This window comes from Ochotona curzoniae, unplaced genomic scaffold (assembly GCF_017591425.1).
Source record: "Ochotona curzoniae isolate NIBS_2020 unplaced genomic scaffold, NIBS_Ocur_1.0 scaffold_2453, whole genome shotgun sequence".
Classification (NCBI taxonomy): Eukaryota; Metazoa; Chordata; class Mammalia; order Lagomorpha; family Ochotonidae; genus Ochotona; species Ochotona curzoniae.
The window spans coordinates 10183050-10202579 of NW_024467094.1; the positions used below are offsets into that span (position 1 = coordinate 10183050).

At 55.8% G+C, this 19530-nt stretch overlaps 1 protein-coding gene across 1 annotated transcript in view; it reads left to right on the forward strand.

Moving 5' to 3' along the window:
• The window catches only part of ITGAE (integrin subunit alpha E), a 50159-nt gene that overhangs the window by 17921 nt on the left and 12708 nt on the right, over positions 1-19530 (forward strand). Inside the window, exons 5-23 of the mRNA XM_041001370.1 lie at positions 343-460; positions 595-741; positions 1015-1127; positions 1521-1672; positions 2285-2438; positions 2780-2930; positions 3211-3278; positions 3765-3900; positions 4342-4472; positions 4614-4754; positions 5157-5381; positions 6152-6282; positions 7699-7802; positions 8543-8721; positions 10475-10603; positions 13280-13353; positions 17575-17707; positions 18546-18644; positions 19092-19171. Coding sequence (XP_040857304.1) covers positions 343-460; positions 595-741; positions 1015-1127; positions 1521-1672; positions 2285-2438; positions 2780-2930; positions 3211-3278; positions 3765-3900; positions 4342-4472; positions 4614-4754; positions 5157-5381; positions 6152-6282; positions 7699-7802; positions 8543-8721; positions 10475-10603; positions 13280-13353; positions 17575-17707; positions 18546-18644; positions 19092-19171 — 2465 coding nt within the window. The remainder of the gene's footprint in view (positions 1-342; positions 461-594; positions 742-1014; positions 1128-1520; positions 1673-2284; positions 2439-2779; positions 2931-3210; positions 3279-3764; positions 3901-4341; positions 4473-4613; positions 4755-5156; positions 5382-6151; positions 6283-7698; positions 7803-8542; positions 8722-10474; positions 10604-13279; positions 13354-17574; positions 17708-18545; positions 18645-19091; positions 19172-19530) is intronic.

Sequence of the window (19530 nt, forward strand, 5' to 3'; positions counted from 1 at the left end):
AACCCCTGTGGGTGAGCCTGGTGTGGGCACCCAGCCTGACTAGTGTGTTATGCCCAGGGCTGAGCCCATTAATCTCCTTGGGACCAGCCTGAGGGCTGTTGGCTGCCCTGACCACCTGGACTGATGCCAAGGCTGACCTGGGTGTTCCTTGTGATCTGACACACCTGTCCCTGAAGCTGACTTCTGCTTTAACCCCAGCCCTGGCTCTTGTCCCTGGTGAGGGAGTAGCTAGCTAATGGTTCCTGTGTCTCCAACCTGGATTCTGGCTGGGGTAACAGGTGGCCGGAGCTACGCACATGGGGGTCACCAGTGCCTCCCCTCTCTTTCTTCTCCTCTCGCCAGATATGCATCCAAGTGCAGTCCAGAAAGTCTCGAAGCCTCAGCTCAGAGCTCACAGGCAATTGCAGCTTGCTGACTCCTACCCTGCATCCCCGGGCCCAGGCCTACTTCCTGGACCTTGGTAAGAACTGGACCCATACTGGTCTTAGACAGCTTACAAAGACAGGCTGCAGAGGGCCCCTGCATCAGGTTGGAGCCCTGATGGAAAGGAAATTGGGGCAAGGTGCTGAGCTCTTCCATGCTTAATCTTTGGAGAAAATCAACTGGACCCAGCAGTGCATGTGGACGTTGGAGATTGCCATCCAAATGAAGAAGGCAGTGTATGGAAGAATGGGAGCCCAGCCAGGCATCGCCGGGCGCTGCAGCAGGCAGAGGAGGAGGAAGAAGAAGAGGAAGAAGCTGGTGAGAATGGAGGCAGCCAGGAGATAGAGAGCAATGGCTGTACGCTCACAGTCCCAGCCCTACCACCACCATCCCACTCATGGGGAGGCTGGGGGCAGAGAGCAGCAGTGACTCCCATTCAGAGTCAGAGCCGGCCAGGACCAAAAGCTCTGCTCTTGGGAGCCTCCCTGACCTGAGTCCTTGGGACTTGAGTGGAGGGGAGAAGGGGCACCCTACAAGGCAGGACATGCTGCTCCACATTCCCACCCCAACCCTCATGTCTGCCCTTGCCAGGCACCGAGATTGCCATCGTCCTGGATGGTTCGGGAAGCATTGACCCTCCAGACTTCCAGAGAGCCAAAGACTTCATCTCCAACATGATGAGGAGCTTCTCTAAGTGTTTCGAGGTGGGCTTCCCTCTGCTCACAGCTGCAGACATCTGCCCGGGGCTGGGTGGCCTAAGAGGGCCTCCACCTGTGTGTCTATCTTCAGCAGTCCCACTTCTTCAGGGCAACAACCCTGGGCTAAACCCAGTGCATGCAAGCCCTTTCCAAGTCTCCCAGTGCATCACCTTTGCTGATATCCCACTGGCCAAAATAGCCATGGCTTCAGAGAGAAATCACCAGCTCACACTGTCCTCCATCCTGATGTGCCCCAATTGCAGATTTCCCTTCTGCCCAGAGGCAGAGAAGAACAAGTGGATTTGCCCCCTTGCTTTCAGGGGAAGCTTCAGTGGAACAGAGATGGTCTTGGGCATGGCCACTCTGCCCATACCCCTCTCCCCTACCTCTCCCCTCCAGTGCAACTTCGCCCTGGTGCAGTATGGGTTTGACATCCAGACTGAGTTTGACCTTCGGGACAGCCAGGATATAATAGCCTCCCTTGCCAGGGTCCAGAACATCACTCAAGTGAAGAAAGTCACTAAGACTGCCTCAGCCATTCAGCATGTCCTGTGAGTGTGAGCGTGGTGAGCAGATGGGGACCTGCCCAGGGCCTCCTCGAGTGACCTCATGACTGGAGAAGGTAGCCAAACAGCATTGAGAGGGAAGGGCTGGGGTTTCAGCTCCAGTGTGGTGAGAGGGATGGGCAAGCTAGGCTCTCAAAAACTCCCAGAGACATCCTCCTGCACACTAGGCAGATAGGCCGGCTGGACATCAATCCCAGTTCCAGCTTGCTCTGTGGTTGGACAAGGCAACTAATTCTCTGTGATCCAGTTTCCTTTACAACAAGTATCCTAATGGTGCTTGCCCCCATGGGATTCTGAGGATTAAATGGGGGATAAAAGGATAGCCCATACATGCTTGCACCACAGGCTGGCACTCAGGTGCCAGCACTAAGGGCCGGACGCAAGTGCTATCTGGCATCTCTGCTTCGGGAGCAGGTGATGGGGAGACACGTGTGTTGCAGACACCTCACTGTGTTGCATGAGGGGCTTTGGTTCCCCCTTTGGGTGGGCTCGATGATCCTCTCCAGTTCTAACACAGGACAAGGAGTCATACCCACTCCCAAGCCCACGCACCCCCAGGGCCACGTTCTCCTCATTTGTGGGAACCCCCCAACTTAGGGACAACATCTTCACACCGAGCCGTGGCTCCAGAAAAAAGGCTTCCAAGGTCATCGTGGTGCTCACTGATGGGGAGACGTTCGAGGACCCCCTCAACCTCACCGATGTCATCAACTCGCCCCAGATGCAGGACATCGAGCGCTTCGCCATTGGGGTGAGAGCCATGGCCTGGGGGCGGGGTCAGAGGAACTCTTGCAAACAGTGTTTGCAAACCCTGCCGGGTCCTCCTGCTGCCCACGCCTATATCCCAAGGTGGTCCCAGCTTGCTGGCTGAGCATGATGGGGAAAAATCACAGCAGAAACAACAGGGGAGCTTCCTGGAGGAGGCGGGAATACTGGAGTTTGCCCCTGAAGGTGTGGGAGGGAGAACAGGGGCAGAAGGGGTGATGGGAGCCCTGAAAGGCAGGTAGAAGGGCTCAGGTCTCTCCATGGGCATGGTGAGCCATGGGGGCTTGAGGAGTCAGCCAGCCCTCCCTGGGCTGCTCCTCTGGGCAGGTGGGAAGTGCATTTGACAAGCCCAAGACTGAACTGGAGCTGAAGCTGATTGCCTCGGAGCCCGATGAGACGCATGCCTTCAAGGTAACCAACTACTCGGCGCTCGACGGGCTGCTGAGCAGACTGCAACAGAGCATCATCCACACGGAAGGTGAGGGCTTGGGGGGCCAGCCTCCCCATTGTCCTCCCTGCACATGGGACCCCTGGCAATTCCCATCACCTCCCACCTGTAAGGTGGCAGTAGTACCTGTAGCCCTCCTGGCTTGTTGGAACTTCCTGGAGACTCAGAGGAGTGAAGCCAGGGCTGGAGAAGGGAGGGTTTCCGTGAGTTCCACCTACAGCTGCATAAGCAGCGCCCATGGGTCTTCCATGGGTCCCAGACCCCTGCTCTCACTTGGTCCCCCCTCACGGGTGGGGGTCTGGACTTCCAGGAGCAGCTGGAGAGGCCCTTCACTTCCAGCTGGCACAGATCGGCTTTAGCGCCCAGATCCTGGATGAGGTATGTGGCCCTCTTGGTGTAGGGGCGGGGAGCTCAGCTTTCCAGTGGGGTTGGTGTACAGGGACCTGGGTTCTGCCTCCAACTGGGATGGTGGGGTCATGCCTCTGATTGAGCCTCATTAGCATAAAGGGGAACACTGAGGTAGATCAAGGGACCGTCCTATTGCTCATAACACAGCAGCAAGCCAGGGTCCCAGGGCCTGGCTAATTCTGCAGGCCTCCCACAGGGTACTAGAGGTGGGTGAAAAGGGTCACGGGGCAGGGGAGGCTCATCTAGCACCTTCACTCAGTCCAGGGCACCCCAATCAGTCACCCAGACAGTGTCATGGGTTCCTGGCAGGAAGCCAGCGACCAGCAGCTCCCCAGCTAGCCTGCCCACTGCTCTGACCAGGCGGGTCCAGTGCACTGGGCCCGCCCCATGCCTAGCAAGGTTGTGCTGGCACCTGAGTCCCTCCCGCTCACTGGGCCCTTTCCCTGATCCCTGCAGGAGCAGGTGCTGCTGGGTGCAGTTGGGGCCTTCAACTGGTCCGGGGGAGCTCTGATCTACAACATGCGCAGCCGCCAGGGCCGCTTCCTGAACCAGACGGCAGTGGACCCTGAGGATGCTCAGTACAGCTACCTTGGTGAGCTGAGGGCCTTGGGTCAACCTGGCAGAGGAGGGGCCTGAAGGCTGCAGGGGCAGCCCTGGAGGCCAACCCTGAGGCTGTGTATTAGGCTGCACACGGAGCTACCTGTTGGGGCAGGGCCGGGTTGATCCCAGGAGTCACCTTGAGGGTCCTGCATGCATCCAGGTCCCTGGCCCCTCTGCTCAGTCTTCTACATCCATGTAGATGACAATGCAGATGGCTCAGGTATGGATGCAGATCCTTGCGCAGCGCCACTCCGTGGGCAGTGTGGTGTATCACCTTTGGATGATGGGTGGGCGCAATGTGATCTACAACACGATTGAGAAAGTCGATCTCTGCTGCCTGGCCCCTCCTCTGACCTGGCTGGGAAGTTGGGGATTTCCCCGGGGGGCCGCGGCGGTGGAGCGCCTGTTCACAGGCACACCTTCGCCGCCCCAGGGTACTCGGTGGCCGTGCTGCACAAGGCCTGTGGCCGTATCTACGTGTCGGGTGCTCCGCGGCACAGGCAGCGTGGCGCAGTGTTTGAGCTCCGGAAGGATGCCTTCGCACAGGTGCTGGAAGGAGAGCAGGTACTTGCTGGTAAAGCCCCCTGCGTTGTCACAGCACAGCAGGAGTAGGAGGGTTTGGGAGGCGCCCAGGGACTCGGGGAGGGTGGCAGAGGGGTGAGGGAGGGCAGTGCTCGCTGAGGCCTGGGTCCTCTTGGGTTGTAGATGGGATCGTATTTCGGCTCAGCGCTGTGCCCAGTGGACATCGACATGGACGGGACCACAGACTTGCTGCTGGTGGCTGCTCCGTTTTATCACGTTCGCACAGAGGAAGGCAGAGTCTACGTGTACCGTCTGGGCAAGCAGGTAGGTACACCTCCATCTTCACCTGGGCGGTGGGCACCTGGCCACTGGGCACTGCTGTACTTCCCTTTGCCATGTGTCACCCTGAAGGGCAGTCGGCAGTGGTCACATCCCCTTCCCCCTGCGGAGGTCTCACTCTGCTGCCAAGATGGGCTCGAGTAGAGCTGGCCAACACGTGGGAAAGCTGGCACTAATGCCCAAGCTTCCCGGTTGTCCTTGAGCGTCCCTTCCTACAGGCTGTAGGCCCTGCCTTGAAGTCAGGACAATGCAGGCTTCCCTCCCCCCGCCAAAGCCCAGCCCTTCTCTGTGCCTCAAGTACCTGCTGCAGAGGCAGGGTCAGCAAACCTTGGGGGTGCTTGCCGCATCCCGTCCCTCTGAAGGCCAAGCTGCCCGTTTGTTTTACAGGATGGGTCCTTCTCCCTGACACATACGCTGAGCGGATATCCGGGGCCCACTGATGCCCGCTTCGGCTTTGCTATGGCAGCCGTGGGCGATCTCAATCAGGATAAGCTCACAGACGTGGCCATCGGGGCCCCCCTGGAGGGTATTGGGACCGACAGCACAGCCGGCTTCGGCAGCGTGTACATCTACAATGGACGGCGGGACGGCCTCTCTACCAGCCCCTCACAGGTGACCCTGGGGCTTAGACACACCCCCAGATGGGGTGACCAGAGGTTGGCTGCAGCGCCGAGTGCCCATGAAGGGGCAGAGAAGTCACTGAGGCTGGGGGAGGTTCAGCTTTGAGGGTGGGGAGGTCATGGCCTAGTCTGTCTGCTCTCCCAACCTGCCCTGGCCTGCTTCCACCGACCTGCCTAGTTCTTGCCTGCTCTCTGCCCTGCCTTGCTCCCTGCCCCCTAGCCCCGCTGCCAGCCTCCCACAGCACAGCTTCGATGGACCTGTTCCTCCACCGCCTCCTCCAGGCGGTCCCTAGGATTCTCACTCTCTCGGTTCTGCAGGGGCACCCTCTACCTCTCCCCCACCTCTCTTTTACCTCTGCCCACTCTTCCACAGCAGAAACCTGGGATTGTCCCAGGCACCGGGACACCTGCCCAGCCTGTCACTTCCACCCCCTAACCTGACTTGCCATCCCCTAGACCTAGCCCCTCTGCTTCACCCTACCCCCAACTGCTGGTCTGGCTTCTCCCTCCCCTGGACGCCCACCCATCACGCCCAGCTGCCTCCTTTCTCCCTCCTCTTCCACCAGATTATATCACCCTGTCAAACCTTTGCTTTTTGCCATCCCCTACCCTTCCCTCCACTTTCCCCTTGCAATCTCGCCTACCTTTCAGCTCTCTTACATAGGCCAAGGACCCCAGGGGCAGGGGTGGTGGCTGAGGGCACCCCCTTCCCGCCTCCCTGTCCCTACCTTGTCCCCATGCCACATGTTTCTCCCCCCATAGTGTATCAAGGCCTCCACAATCAACCAGAAACTGGATTACTTTGGCATGTCTGTGGCCGGTGGCTTAGATTTCAATAATGATGGCCTCGTGGACATCACCGTGGGCACGCTGGGCCGGGCAGCTGTCCTCTGGTAGGTGTCTGCTTTCTGGGGTCCTGGGCCCCAGCCTCCCCCACTTATCTGCCTTAAATAGCTTCCATATGGACCCCAGGTACTGCGAGAGGGAGGTGGTGCCACGGGGAAGGGCCCACTGTCTGGAGTCTAGCCTTGGGCCTCCTTGGGTCTCTCTCATTTGGATAGCCTGTTTAGTGCCAAAGCCCAGCCTTCCCTCCTGTAATCAAGACTAGCACCTGCTTCCTAGAGTGGTTAGGATTATGGCAGGGACGTGGGAGGGAGCTTTGGGAGGGACCGGAGTGTACTACAAAAAGTTTGTGAACTGGAAGGATTTTGCACAGTGCTCCCTGGATGCCCGGCTTTCAGTCCTCCTTCTGGATCCAATCCCAGCTCTCTGCTCATTTAAGTCCGTCAGCGTCCTAGGGCCCCTTTCACAGCACACGGGAGACCCGATGGAGTTCCAGGCCCTTGACCCTATCCTGGCCCAGCCTTGGCTGCTGTGGCCATGTGGGGAGTGAAACAGCAGATGGAAAATCTTTGTCTCTCTGTCTCTCTGTCCCGCTGTTGCTCTGCCTTTTACATTAAAACCAGTAAGTGAAGTAAAAATAAGCCTTCAAAAGTTCTTGGGAAATGGAATTAAAATAAGAAGATAAGGTGTGTTTAGTTCTATCCAAAGTTGTTTGAAGAAATCTAGGCATGATTTTTTTTTGTTGTTAATAAGGATTTCCCATGAACTTTTGGAAAACACCCTCCCACTGGTGCACACTTGGTGCAGTGCCCCCAGGGGCTGCCATCACCAGCGCTGATTTCAGAGCTCCCAAGCTCCGTCCCTAACTGGACCCTTGAGCCCTAAGGCTTGCCAGAAAGTGAATGCAACACTCCTGCCTGCCCGTCTTCCCTGCTGCGTGACGGATTAAGCTGCCTCCTCATACCCAGCTGCTGCTGGGCAGGGGTGTGCCTCAAGATGGGGCTCCAGCTCCTACCCAACCTTCATTCTCCCACATGTGTCATGCTCTGAGGCGTCCTGTTTCAGCCAGCAGCGGCAACGTCCACCCAGGTGTTCAGAGCAAACACTTGCTTTTCCTCCACCATCCTCATCTCCTGTCTCCGTGGCCTTCTTCCCCTCTCCTCCGCCCCATCAGCAAGCTCAAGTGCATAGTAGCCCTCAGCCCGGGCACCCCTGCTTGTCTGTAACCCGGCCGCCACCACGGCCACCACCATCTTCCTGCTTCCACAACCACTGGCCATTCTCCATCAGCACCCACAGCGACCCCTTTGCTGTCCAGGCCACACCATGGTTACTACTGAGAATGAAACCCACTCTGGGGCGTGGCCTCCAGGGCTGCCTGTGAACCTGTGGACTTGAGCAATGTTTGCATACTTGGAGTGGTTCAGTAAAACCGGAGCCCACAACCCTTTTGCTGTCTTGTTTAGCTCACGGCACGTGACTCGTCTGAAAGTGAATATGACCTTCACCCCTAGCGCCCTGCCCATCGGCTTCAATGGGAGCGTGCGTGTGGATTTGTGTTTTGAAAGCAGTGCCAAGTGGGGTAAGATGCTGAGCCGTGGGCAAGGGGGCTGCCTGCAGGGGAAAGGAGAGCTGGAGGAGTGCTTGTGTGAGACCCTGCACCTGCCGCCCACACTCTGCCCCTGCTGGGGTGGGGAGGGGAGGCCTGGGGTCTCTGGGGTTGAGTTTTCTAGAGAAGACTGAGAAGAAGGTACCGTTCCTCCACCTCCATGGCTGTGCCTGTGGCCAAGCGTGTGTGCGACAGCGGGGCAGTTTGGAAGGCTTTCTCTCTCTTTCTCTCTCTCTCGTTTGCATCTCCCCTTTCTCCTCAGTGTGTCTCCCTAGCCAAGGCAGGATGGGAGAACCTGACTTCCCTGGAGATGCTGTTTCCAGAAGGGGAGAAAGGGTGGCCCTCGCTTTTGTAGCCCAGCCGATCGCAGCCAACCCGAAACGCTGTCTCCTCAGCAGCAGCACCTGAGGTTCAGGCTGTCATCACAGTCCCAGGGATGCTTGGCCCTCTGTCCCTGGCCAGAGGCCGTGTGCAAAACAACAGACCTGCCGGGATCCTGGGCCTGCTGAGTACTATGTGCCCCTGGGCAGGTGTCTCTGCTTCTCTGGGCCCCAGTTTCTGTTTGGTACTTCAGAGAGATTGGGTCAGGTGACCTGCAAGGTGTCAGGAGACAGTGGGAAGGACCCCTTGGGAGGGCCTGTCTAGGTGGAGCCCCAGGCGGGATGGAAGTCCAGGCCCCTTGCTGCCGCATCACAAGGAAGGCCCATGTGCATTTGCAGGCCTTGGAGGGATGACCTTGAACTTCGAACTGGATGTGGACATGCTGCAATCCAGGAAAAGGTTGCAGTGCTCAGGCATGAGAGCCTGCTCGGGTCACATAGAGTGGAATGCAGGGTCCTCTCCCTGCAAGACCCTGATGCTTGCCCCTGCTAACAAACAGGTAAGTGGAGGTGTTCAGGTGAAAGTCCAGAGACACCTGCGCTTGGCGGAGATGAGAGGTGCTTGTAGTGATGCGTGCGCCCCTGCCAGGTAGTGTTCAAAATCAATGCAGTGGGGTGCAGGTGTGTAGCCTCATGGTTAAAACACCCAGGGTCCCATGCCAGGGTACCTTGGCTCTGTCCCCAGCTCCAGCTTCTGACTAGCTTTCCTGCTGATGCCAGTCTGGGAGAGGCAATGCTGTTGGCACCGGTCATGGGGTTCCTGCCCACCACTGTCCCTGGCTTGCGGTCTCTGAATGGAGAACCTAGCTCCTGGATTGAGCTCAACCCTGCTCTGGCTGTTGTGGGCATTTGCAGAGTGAAACAGCCACTGGGAGCTCTCTGTCGCTATCACTGTCAAATACACTTTTAAAACATCATCATAGTAGACCAGGGATCACATTAGGATGTGGAAGCAGGAGGTGCTCATTCCAGACACACTGCTGTCACAGAGCAGTGGTTCCATGTGAGTCCCCAGAAGCGGAAGGCAAGGAAGGTGACATTTCTCAGTGATAATCAGGGAGAGACGATGTCCCTGCCTTAGTTGTTCAGCCTCCTGTGATTACAACAGGGGAGCTGAGCAAGTTGCCATCTGAACAATGTAACAGCTAGAAGCCAGAAACAGAAATAAGGCCGAGTGTTGTGGCCTTTAGGTTAAGCCACTGCTTGCCATGCCTGAATACTCTGCTTCCTATCCAGCCCCCTGCAAATGTGCGTGAGAAAAACAGCAGCTGATAGCTCAGGTACTTGGGCCCTGCCACCCACATGGGAGACCCAGAAGAAGTTCCTGGCTCTGGCGGGCATTTGAGGAGGGGACAAACTAGTGCATGAAAGATCTTTCTCTCTCTTCCTTTCCCCTCCCTCTCCCTGTCTCCATCTCTCTCTGTAAATCTGCCTTTCAAATCTGCATTTTTCTTTTTAAGAAAGGTGACTCCTGGTGAAGGTGCCCAGAGACAGGCAAAAGTAAATTCATTTGTGAAAACTCAGCCTAGTAGGACCCAGAACTTTGGACTAACAGGGATGTTTATTCCAGTGAACAGACTCATAAATTATACTTCTGATGGCACACCTACTTCCAAGGCACCTTTTAATATTTATATAAATATACATATTTATATGATATGTATAATATATATAAAATATAAAAATAAATATATAACTATATATGTATATATATAAATTGGAAGTCATAGAGGAAGGAAGAGAGGCTGACAGACAGGAAGGAGTTCCCACCTGCTGGCTTCCCCTGGGGCTGGGCCCGGCGGAAGCTGGAAACCAGGAATCCAGCCTGGGCCTCCGGTGGAAGTGGAGAGATCCGTGCACTTGGACCATCCCCTGGCCTCCCAGGGTCCGGCGTGGCAGGAAACTAGAGACAAGCACCGAGCCTGAAACGGAATGGTGTGTACTGACCAGGGACACAGGTGGCCTGAGCTCCAGGTCAAATACTTAGCCCTAAAGCGATTGAATTAAGAGAGAGCTTCTGGCATGTTTGTGACCTTTCTTAAAACAGAATGACATTTTTATGTAGGGGAAATCCCATCCCCTAACTTTCCAGTGTTCAAGGTTCTTCAGAAACGCTTAGTGTGTGAGAGAGAGAGAGAGGCTGGTGTGGAAGGCATTTGGTTCTGTTGTGCGTCTCTGATCATGACCGTGTAGTGTGGTTCAAGTGCTCTCCTTGTCTTCCTTCCTCCGGCATCCAACGGCGCCACCTCACAGCCCTGCGAGGATGACTGCTTTTCCAACATCACCATCAAGGTCAGCTACAAACTTCAGAGTCACGGGGGACAGACGGGCCAGACCCACCCCATCCTGGACCACTACACGGAGCCCTTCGCCATCTTCCAGGTGACCAGCCCACGGCCAGCACCAAATCTCCCATGGGTCATCCCACACAAGCCCTGGCTCCCCTGGCCACCTACAGATCTTTAGAGTTGACACAAATGGGGGGTCTTTAGCCAGCCCCCAGGGCTTTGTGTTCACGCCAGGTGATTAGTGTCTTTGTAGTACAGTAGGTGAGTACATTATAGACTGGGCCTTCACCTGGCTGGGCCCCCTGATGATGCTGTGGTGGGGTCCCCCTGCGGGCACTGCACTGGAGCTGCCTTGCCCTATGTGGCAGAGAAGGTAGGTGCCCCTCGGTGAGCTGCCTGTTCAGGCCCTGCCCAGGCCCTCGGACTGAATGTCTGTTTCCACCATACTGACACCCCTGCACCCACATGGGAGATCCAAAAGACGCTCCTGGCCCCAGCCTTAGGCCCAGCAGGGCTGCTGCAGCCCTTTGGGACTGAACCAGTGGATGGAAGGTCTCTTTCACTCTCTCTCTCTCTCTCCCTCTATCTCTACAAACTTTGACCTTCAAGTGAAATAATTAAATCTCTTTTTAAAAAAGATTTTTTTAAAAATTGGAATGGTAGATTTACAAGAGAAGGAGAAACAGAAAGATTTTCCATCTGTTGGTTCACTCCCCAAGTGGCCACAATGGCCAGAGCTGAGCAGATTCGAAGGCCAGAGCCTGGAGCTTCTTCCCTGTCTCCCACGCAGGTGCAGGGTCCCAAGGCTTTGGGCTGTTCTTGGCTGCTTTCCCAGGCCACAAGCAGGGAGCTGGAAGGGAAATGGAGCAGCCGGGATACAAACCAACACCCATATGGGATCCTGGGGCATGCAAGGCAAGGACTTTAGCCACTAGGTTCTCTCTCTAGGCCTAATAATTAAATCTTAAGAAAAAGAGACTGTTTTATAATATTTAACTTACAAAAGTTACAAAAATAGTTCAAAGAATTCCCTATTTGCCTCCAATACCTCAGAAATTATTTTCTAAAAATAAGGACTTTCTGGTACAGTATGGTGATCAAAATCAGGACACTAATAGTGATAAAATATTATTATTATTTTTTAAAGATTTATTTATTTTTATTGGAAAGGCAGATATACAGGGAGGAGGAGAGACAGAGAAGGAGATCTTCCATCCGATGATTCACTCCTCAAGTGAGCGGCCACAGTGGGCGGAGCTGAGCCAATCCGAAGCCAGGAGCCAGGAGCTCCTCAGGGTCTCCCACACGGATGCAGGGTCCCAAGGCTTTGGGCCGTCCTTGACTTGCTTCCCAGGCCACAAGCAGGGAGCTGGATGGGAAGCAGGGCCATCGGAATTACAACCAGTGCCCATATGGGATCCCAGCGTGTGCAAGGAGACGACTAACCACTATGCTATTGCGCCGGGCCCAATATTATTATTTATAAACTTTATTCAAGTTGGCCCATTAATATTTTTATAGCAAAAAAAAGTCCTGGTTGGGGATAATTCATTGCATTTTATTGTTACTTTTTCTTTTTAAGAAGGATTTATTACTTACTTGAAAGGCAGAGTTTTAGAGAGAGAGAGGCAGAGACAGGGTGCTCATCTGGCTGCTAATTCATTCCACAAATGGCTGCAGCAGCCAGAGCTGAATGAGTCTGAAGCCAGGAACCTAGGAGCTTCTTCCTGGCCTCCCATGTGGGTGACAGGGGTCCGCGTGCTTGGGCCATGCTCTGCTGCTTTCCCAGGTGCGTTAGCAGTGAGCTGGATCAGAAGTGGAGCAGCCGGGACTCAAACCAGGCCCATAGGGGATGACGGCTTTACCTGCGACATTCGACAATTATGTATGATTATTAAAATTTATGTAAATAGCCTTCAAAGGACAAATGTCAGATATGTATTCAAGTCAGCGCACTCCGTTGCACAAGTCATGTTTGGGAGAGCGTGAGGCAGCTTTAGCAGCTACCACGTCACTGAGCTCACCAGCAAGACCGAAGTCTGTTCAGAACTTGGCAAGTTTTGCTGCTCTGTGATTTCCTCATTTAATTCTACCTTCAGCCATCCCTGGAAACTCAGTGAATGACTCACGCACTGTTTTCAGAGTGTGCATTTATTTGTCCATCTGTGAAGGGCACAGGCCCGTCGCCTTGTGGATGTTCCTCAGTCTGGGCTCTTTGTGGTTTCCTCATGAGGAGATGCAGGTCACGCTAGCGCCCCCTGCAGGTGGCTCCCGGCGCTGCCGCTGTGGCCCAAGGTAGCTGTGAAGCTCCCTGCTGAGCTCCTGTCTGGTCCTTCTCGCTGTCAGTCGCTATGGTAACAGTTCACTTAGTATTCCCTCTGTACAAAATGGGTGCAGAGGAAGGTCTGGCCTTGGCATCACGTGATTGGTGGTTCCCTTCCTGCGCCTGCCTGTGGCACCCTCCTCCTATGTTGGAGGTGCTGCAGGGAGCTGCTCATTAGGGGGCTGCCTCTCACAGCAGGGTGGCCAGGAGCTGTGAGCTTTGCCACTTGGCTCAGCTCGCTTTGGCTCTGGCCCAGGGCCAGGCTCCCTGATGCCCGTGGAGTCAGGCAGCTGCAGGAATGCCAGAGTCACAGCTCCTCTGTCGGCCTCCCCTCTATACCTGGAAGGGGGGAGGAGAGGCCCAAGTTCCCTAAGGGGAAGATCCCAGGTGGGGCTGCTGGCAAAGGGGGGCTGTGGGGCCGACGGTGTCCCCTCTGTCTGCTTCCAGCTGCCCTACGAGAAGGACTGCAAGAACAAGCTGTTCTGTGTGGCCGAACTGGGGGTGACCTCCACCATCTCTGCGTGAGTCGGGGCAATGGCTTCCTCCAGCTGGCTTAGCTGGGATGCAGTGTATACCTGCTGCCTTCCCCTCCGACCCCCAGGGCTCCACGGGAAGAGATGAGGAAGGGCCTTGCTTGGGAGTCGCAGAGGCCGTCTGATGGCCTCGAACCGGGGTCTCCTGATGTCTTGGCCAATGCAAGGTTTATCACTCAGTGGTCTGCCTCACTCCCAGGACTAGCTCAGCTGGAATAAGTCTCTTGTTCCTGGCTCAGATTTCTCCAAGCATTTCCTATTTCTGGAATGTCTGCTCCCTGCCAAGTGCTTTAGGTGCTGGGGAGGTCCCAGGCACCAACACAGACAAGCACCCTGCCTTCCTGCTGCTTTTAAGTGGAGAGAAGATCATAGATGAAAGCAGGGAGGTGGGAGGGAATGCGAAGGTGGCAGGGCTGAGGGGAGATGGGAGCAGGGCTGAGGGGAGATGGGAGCACGGCTGAGGGGAGATGGGAGCAGGGCTGAGGGGAGATGGGAGCAGGGCTGAGGGGAGATGGGAGCAGGGCTGAGGGGAGATGGGAGCACAGCTGGTAGGACCCAGTGTGGTGGTCCTTGGAGTAAAGGTGAGGGAGGAAGAACCCATTAGACCTCATAGGTCCTCTTCGGGGCTTTTCCTGCTGGCTGGGAAGCTGGTTGGGCGGGGGCAGGAGGGAGGGATGGGGAATTGGGGGCCCGGGAGCGAGGGGGCGGGGGAGAGGGGCAGTGACCTTGCGTTTTAACAGGGCCATCCTGCTGTGCTGACAGTAGACTGTAGGGGCAGGGATTCGGCTGCCTCATTGACGATGTGGGTCTCTGATTAGGGTGGGAAGGGTTGAGGTATGGAGGAAGGTGGGTGGGTGGGACAAACCTTTCAGTTCTTTTTCATCTTCCTGATCTGCTGGAGGGGAATGAAAGACTCCTTTGCTGTCAAACTACATCAGCATCCAGGGATGGGGGCACATTCATTTCTCGTTTTTATTAGGAAGGCAGATTAGATAGAGAGGAGAGATAGAAAAGAACTTCCATCCACTGTTTCACTCCCCAAATGGCCATAATGGCTAGAGCTGAGCCAATCTGAAGCCAGGAGCTTCTTCCAAGTCTCCCACACGGGTGCAGGGTCCCCAGGAACAGGTTGCAAAGCTTGAACACGAGAGTTGTCTGACCTGTTCTCCTTTCCATCCTCGGACAAGGCACTCAAAGTCCTCTGCTGGCCTGGATGAGCTGTCATGTCCCCTGTTTGCATCCGGGCATACTGTCCACTGCACAGGTATCAGCAACTGAGGAGGCCCCGTCCTGACACACACTCCAGGTCGGAGCACATGCATTGTGATTTTCCCATGGTTAGGGTTTGAATTCAGCCCCAAGAAACCTTGCCTGGAGTGACTCAGACTTGACTTTTCGGTCCATCACCTGCACCAGCCAGTACACATGCAGGCGGATGCAGCTGCCTGGTCAGGTCCATCCCCAGCTCCAAATCTCACATGAGCCGATGGTTGCTAAGGCCTAGCCCAGCCCAGTCTGCTATAAACACAGTCTTGACGCACACTATTGCCTAGTCAGGGTGACTTCCAGTAACCCCCACATGGCTTGCCCTCAGCCCTAGTTTTTGCTGGCATGTGCCATGGCCTAGCCTGATCTGTCCTGGATCCCATCTGGCTTTTGTGTACACCCATGGGTGCTGCAGGTTAGCTCAGCTTGTCCCACCCTCAAACCTAGCCCACACAGCTGCTGATGTGCTCCCAGTGGGAGCCACAGCCCAGCAGGTGGGTTGCTTACCAGGGTTGTTTCCTGGATCTTGTCCCTGCCAGGGGGATACTGCCATCCAGCCTGACATGACTCGCACCCAGTCCTTGCAATTGCCAGCAGATGCTATGACCTAGCAGGGGAGTTCCCCAAGCTCCCTTTGGATCCACTCTCAGCCCCAGATCTCATGCGGGCTTGCGGGTGCTGTGGCCCTGCCTCACATGGTCTGCCCTCAGTCCTGGCCTCTGTGGGTGCTGGTGAGAGCTGCAGCCTAGCCCAGCCTGGTGCCCTCCCAGGCCCGGCTCCCAAAAATGCCAGGTGAATTCCGAGGTTCAGTCTTGGCTCAACCCATCATCAGCTGCAGCTCTGTGCAAACTGATGGGTGTTGCAGTCCCACAGAGGTGAGCCCACAAGTCCCCTATAGAATCTGCTCCCAGATCCAGTTCTCTCATATGCTCATGAGTGCCCAGCCTGGGGCCCACCGCCTGCTGCAGCACTTGTGGGCAGGTGCCATGGCTAGCTCAGTCAGGCATGGCCCTAACCTTTGGTGTGTCAGCAGGTGGCAGGCAATGCTATATATATATAGCTCAGCTTAGGTCTCCCCTATGAGTGAGTACCGTGGCTTGACCCAGACACCCCTCTGCTTTCCCCCTCTAAACCACTCCGTCTCAGCTCCCTCATCTACCTGTGAGTTCAGGGCCTGGTCCATGCAAGACCCCCCAGAAGTCATTCCTCCCCTGTCAAACATGCCCCCGGCCACTCCCACTTCAATCCACCCCAGACCCCCTTCCCTGGGCAATCCGCAGCCTTCCCATCCCCCTACTGGGGGTCAGGGTTCCCCACCTTCCACATGTATCTTTAGAAAAAAGAAAAATAAAATAAGCAGCTCTGCTGGCACACCAGTATATTTAACACAAATTTGGCATTAACCAGACCCAGATGCCTGTCGGCTGCTGGTTGGCATTCTCCCAGCAGTGTAGTGCCTGCCTAGGTATAAGGCAATGTGGGCAGTTGCCTACAGCTGGGTTCAGTTTTTAAAGATTTGTTTATGAATTTGAAAATCAGAGTTAGACAACGATAGAGACAGACAGGGACAGGAAGACAAATCTATCTGCCGGTTCACTCACCAGATCACTGCTGGGGTTGGTTAGGCCTCATGTTCCATCCGGGTCTCCCATGTGGGTGGCAGGAGCCCAAGTACCTGAGCCATGTTCTGCTGTGTTAGGAAGGAGCTGGGCCTGAAGCTGGAGCAGCCAGGACTCCAACCAGTGCTCTGATAATGCCAACTTAATACTCACACCTGCCTGCTGACATGTGGCCATGCAGACAGGGACCTGATCTGGCACTGTGGAAGCTGGACTTGGCAAGGGCTGAATGAGGTCACCAGAGAGGTTCTGGACATGTGGAAGCCTTAGAATGCCCTCCTTGACTGGAGACCAAGGATGGGTTGGCCAGAATTGGCATCTGTAACAAACACCCCATATCCTGGCAAGGCGTTTCACAGATGTTTGAGGACGGCATTGCAGATGCAGATGGCCTGGCGCTGTCCATCATTAAAGACTCAATTCAAGACTTTTGGGTGCCTTGGATCCCAGTCAACAAGCACCCACAGCTGCTTGGGAAGGAGTGGACCACATCCCAGAAGGCCCTTGTGCTCCTAGAACACAGCGCACACGACCTGTCCAGCAGCGCCCTCTGGTGTCCACAGTGAGCAAGCTCTTTTTCAAGGATCTTGGTTAGGATCCGACATTGTGGACCCCTGGGCAATCACAGGGACCTGAAACACCCGCATGCCAGGCCCCCTGAAACTGTTCCAGGGCTTCTGGTGGAGACACCCTGTGAAATAGGCTGCTGCCGCTCACCACTCCCCTGCGTCCCAGAACAGAGCGTCCACCCTGCAAGGCAGCCCCTCCTGCAGGTTGTCCAACTCCCACCTCTCGCAATACTGAGGCCTGAGCGGGCTTTTCTCCTGGGCTCTCTCCCTCTGGGTGGCACCTCTCGTCCACCCGGCTGGACACTCGGAGTTCATCATGACCCCTTGTTTGTGCTCTGGTCATTCTTCCCTCCCCTTACACCCTTGTCACAAACGTTCTCCCTTTGCCCATCGCCATGACCTGGATGGAGTTCTAGGTGCCTGGCCTTGACCCTGGCCCCAGGTTGTTTAAGTATCTAGGTAGTGAACCAATACATGGGAGCTCTGTCACTCAAATAAAGCAGCAGTCACAAGACACATGTCCTTTCGCTTCCCAGTCTTTGCTGCCTGTCCCAGCTGGGGGCCTTTCAGCTGGTTACAAAGTTTGCTGTGTGTGGTTGATGTTTTTCTGTGTGTGTCAGTTGCCAACGGTGGTTCTGCAGCCTGGGGCCCAAGAGTTCCTCAGCTCAGAAGCTGGTGGGGAGTGTGCACCCACAGTGCATCCAAGTTGGATGGAGTATGGGAACCGGCCGCACTTGTATCTGCTCTTCACGCAGGCAGGAGCTGGTGGTGGGTCTCACAAGGGAGCTGACCATGAACATTAGTCTCAGCAACACCGGGGAAGATTCCTTCATGACCAGCTTGACTTTGAGTTACCCCAGAAACTTACACTTTAAGAGGATGCAAAAGGTAACTGACGGTAGCTATGGAGACGCGCCACTCCTGTCACTCCTGCCCAGCACACCTGCTTTTCCTTGTGCCAGCCTCCCCCTGGTGCACACAATGCTTGATTAGCAACCACACAAACCCCCTCCTGTTCCAGCCACCGTGAGGCAGCCTCAGGCGTCCTGTGCTGCAGCCTTCCTTAGCCGGGGAGCCAGCAGCCCTAAGGTGCTAAGAAACTGAACACGAACTGCACCTGCCCATTGGCCCATTCTTCAGGCCGAGAGCCCTGACACAGCACCAGCTGCAGCCCACAGGCCCTTCCCCGGGGAGCCCCCTTGCAGCTGCAGGGTAGGACAGCTGAGGAGGGCAGTTCCTTAGTTCCAGGTGGTCATGCTGCTCTTCTGTCAGTCCTCCGAGAACCCGAGTTGCTGAGCAGGAGACAGGTGCATTCCCTGCAGGTGCAAGGCTGCAGACGGCGCCTCTGGACACAGCCTTCCCCGTCTATGCTAACGTGGCCCGGCTGCCCGGGAAGCAGGCCCCGGGTCCACTTGGCAGTGCCACCAGCCCACTGTGGGCTGCTCACTCCCAGCTCTACCGAGAGGCCCTTTCCAGCGGCTCCCCACGTTTTGCTGGAGCTCTGCCCTTCTCCAGAACCCACAAACTACATGCTCACACTTGCTTTCATGGGGCAGAGCACAGCACAGCCACAAGTCAGCGAACTGTGCTGTTCTCTGGAGCTCTCCGTTTAGCCCCTCCCCAGGCCTAGCACTTGCCAGGAGGCTCAGGGGCCAGGACAAAGCAGTGAGGAGGGGCTCCTGCTGGGTGGGCTGTGCTAACGGGCCCTTCCCTTGTGTGTTCACAGCCACCCTCTCCAGACATCCAGTGCGATGACCCTAAGCCGGTCGCTTCCGTGTTGATCATGAAGTGCAGGGTCGGTCACCCGATACTCAGGAGGTTTTCTGTGAGTCTGCCGGGGGCCACACCTTCGACACGCCCCCTCATTCAAACCTTGCTTGTGGTCTCCGGGCTTTCCTTTGCTCGGATCCATAGCAGATCCATAGCTGGGCTCAGAACTGCTGTTTGTTCTGAAGGAAGTGGAGGGAGGAGTGGTGGGGCATAGTGGGACAGGTGGAGGGAGTCCTCCCCTGCCTGCCCCTGATGGTTTTGGTGTTGGGGTACCTTCTGGTGGCTTCCTTAGCCACCCAGGAGAAGGAGCTGTGCACCCTGTGCCATTCAGTGTGAGGCTTCCCTGAAATAACAGCCATGGAGGTGGCCGGGCCACAGCAACACGGGGCCGTGATGGCCCCGGGCTGTCTAGCTGGCAGTAAGCAGTGTGAATTGTGGGTGGACTTAGACAGGAATCAAACAACAGGTGTTTTTGGCTTTTTCTCTTCCCCCTTTCAAACAGACAAACATCTCAGTAACCTGGCAGCTCGAGGAGAACGCCTTTCCAAACAGCACAGCGGACCTCACTGTGACCCTGAGCAAGTGAGTGATGCAGGTCCCAGGAGACCCAGGCTGTGCACGGGAAGTGGCCTCGCTCCCACCGTGTGCTGTGAAAGCCACAGCCCTGACTGCGGCAGCAAGACCATTAGCAGGCACTCCCCTGCGGGGCCTCTGCTTTCTTCCTGTCAAAGATACATAACCCCTTTTATTTATACACACTGTACAATGGTGGTGCAGCCTGGTACAAGTCTCGGAAGGGAGTTTTAGCTATGGTTCAGTTTAACCTGTGACTGTCCTACGAAGTCCCTTTAAACCACTGTTTACCTAGTGTGATCTTTCGGCAACTCCCATTTCTAATCTGCAAGAGCCTTTTCTTTCCCAGCCCCCCTGAAGCCCTGGGG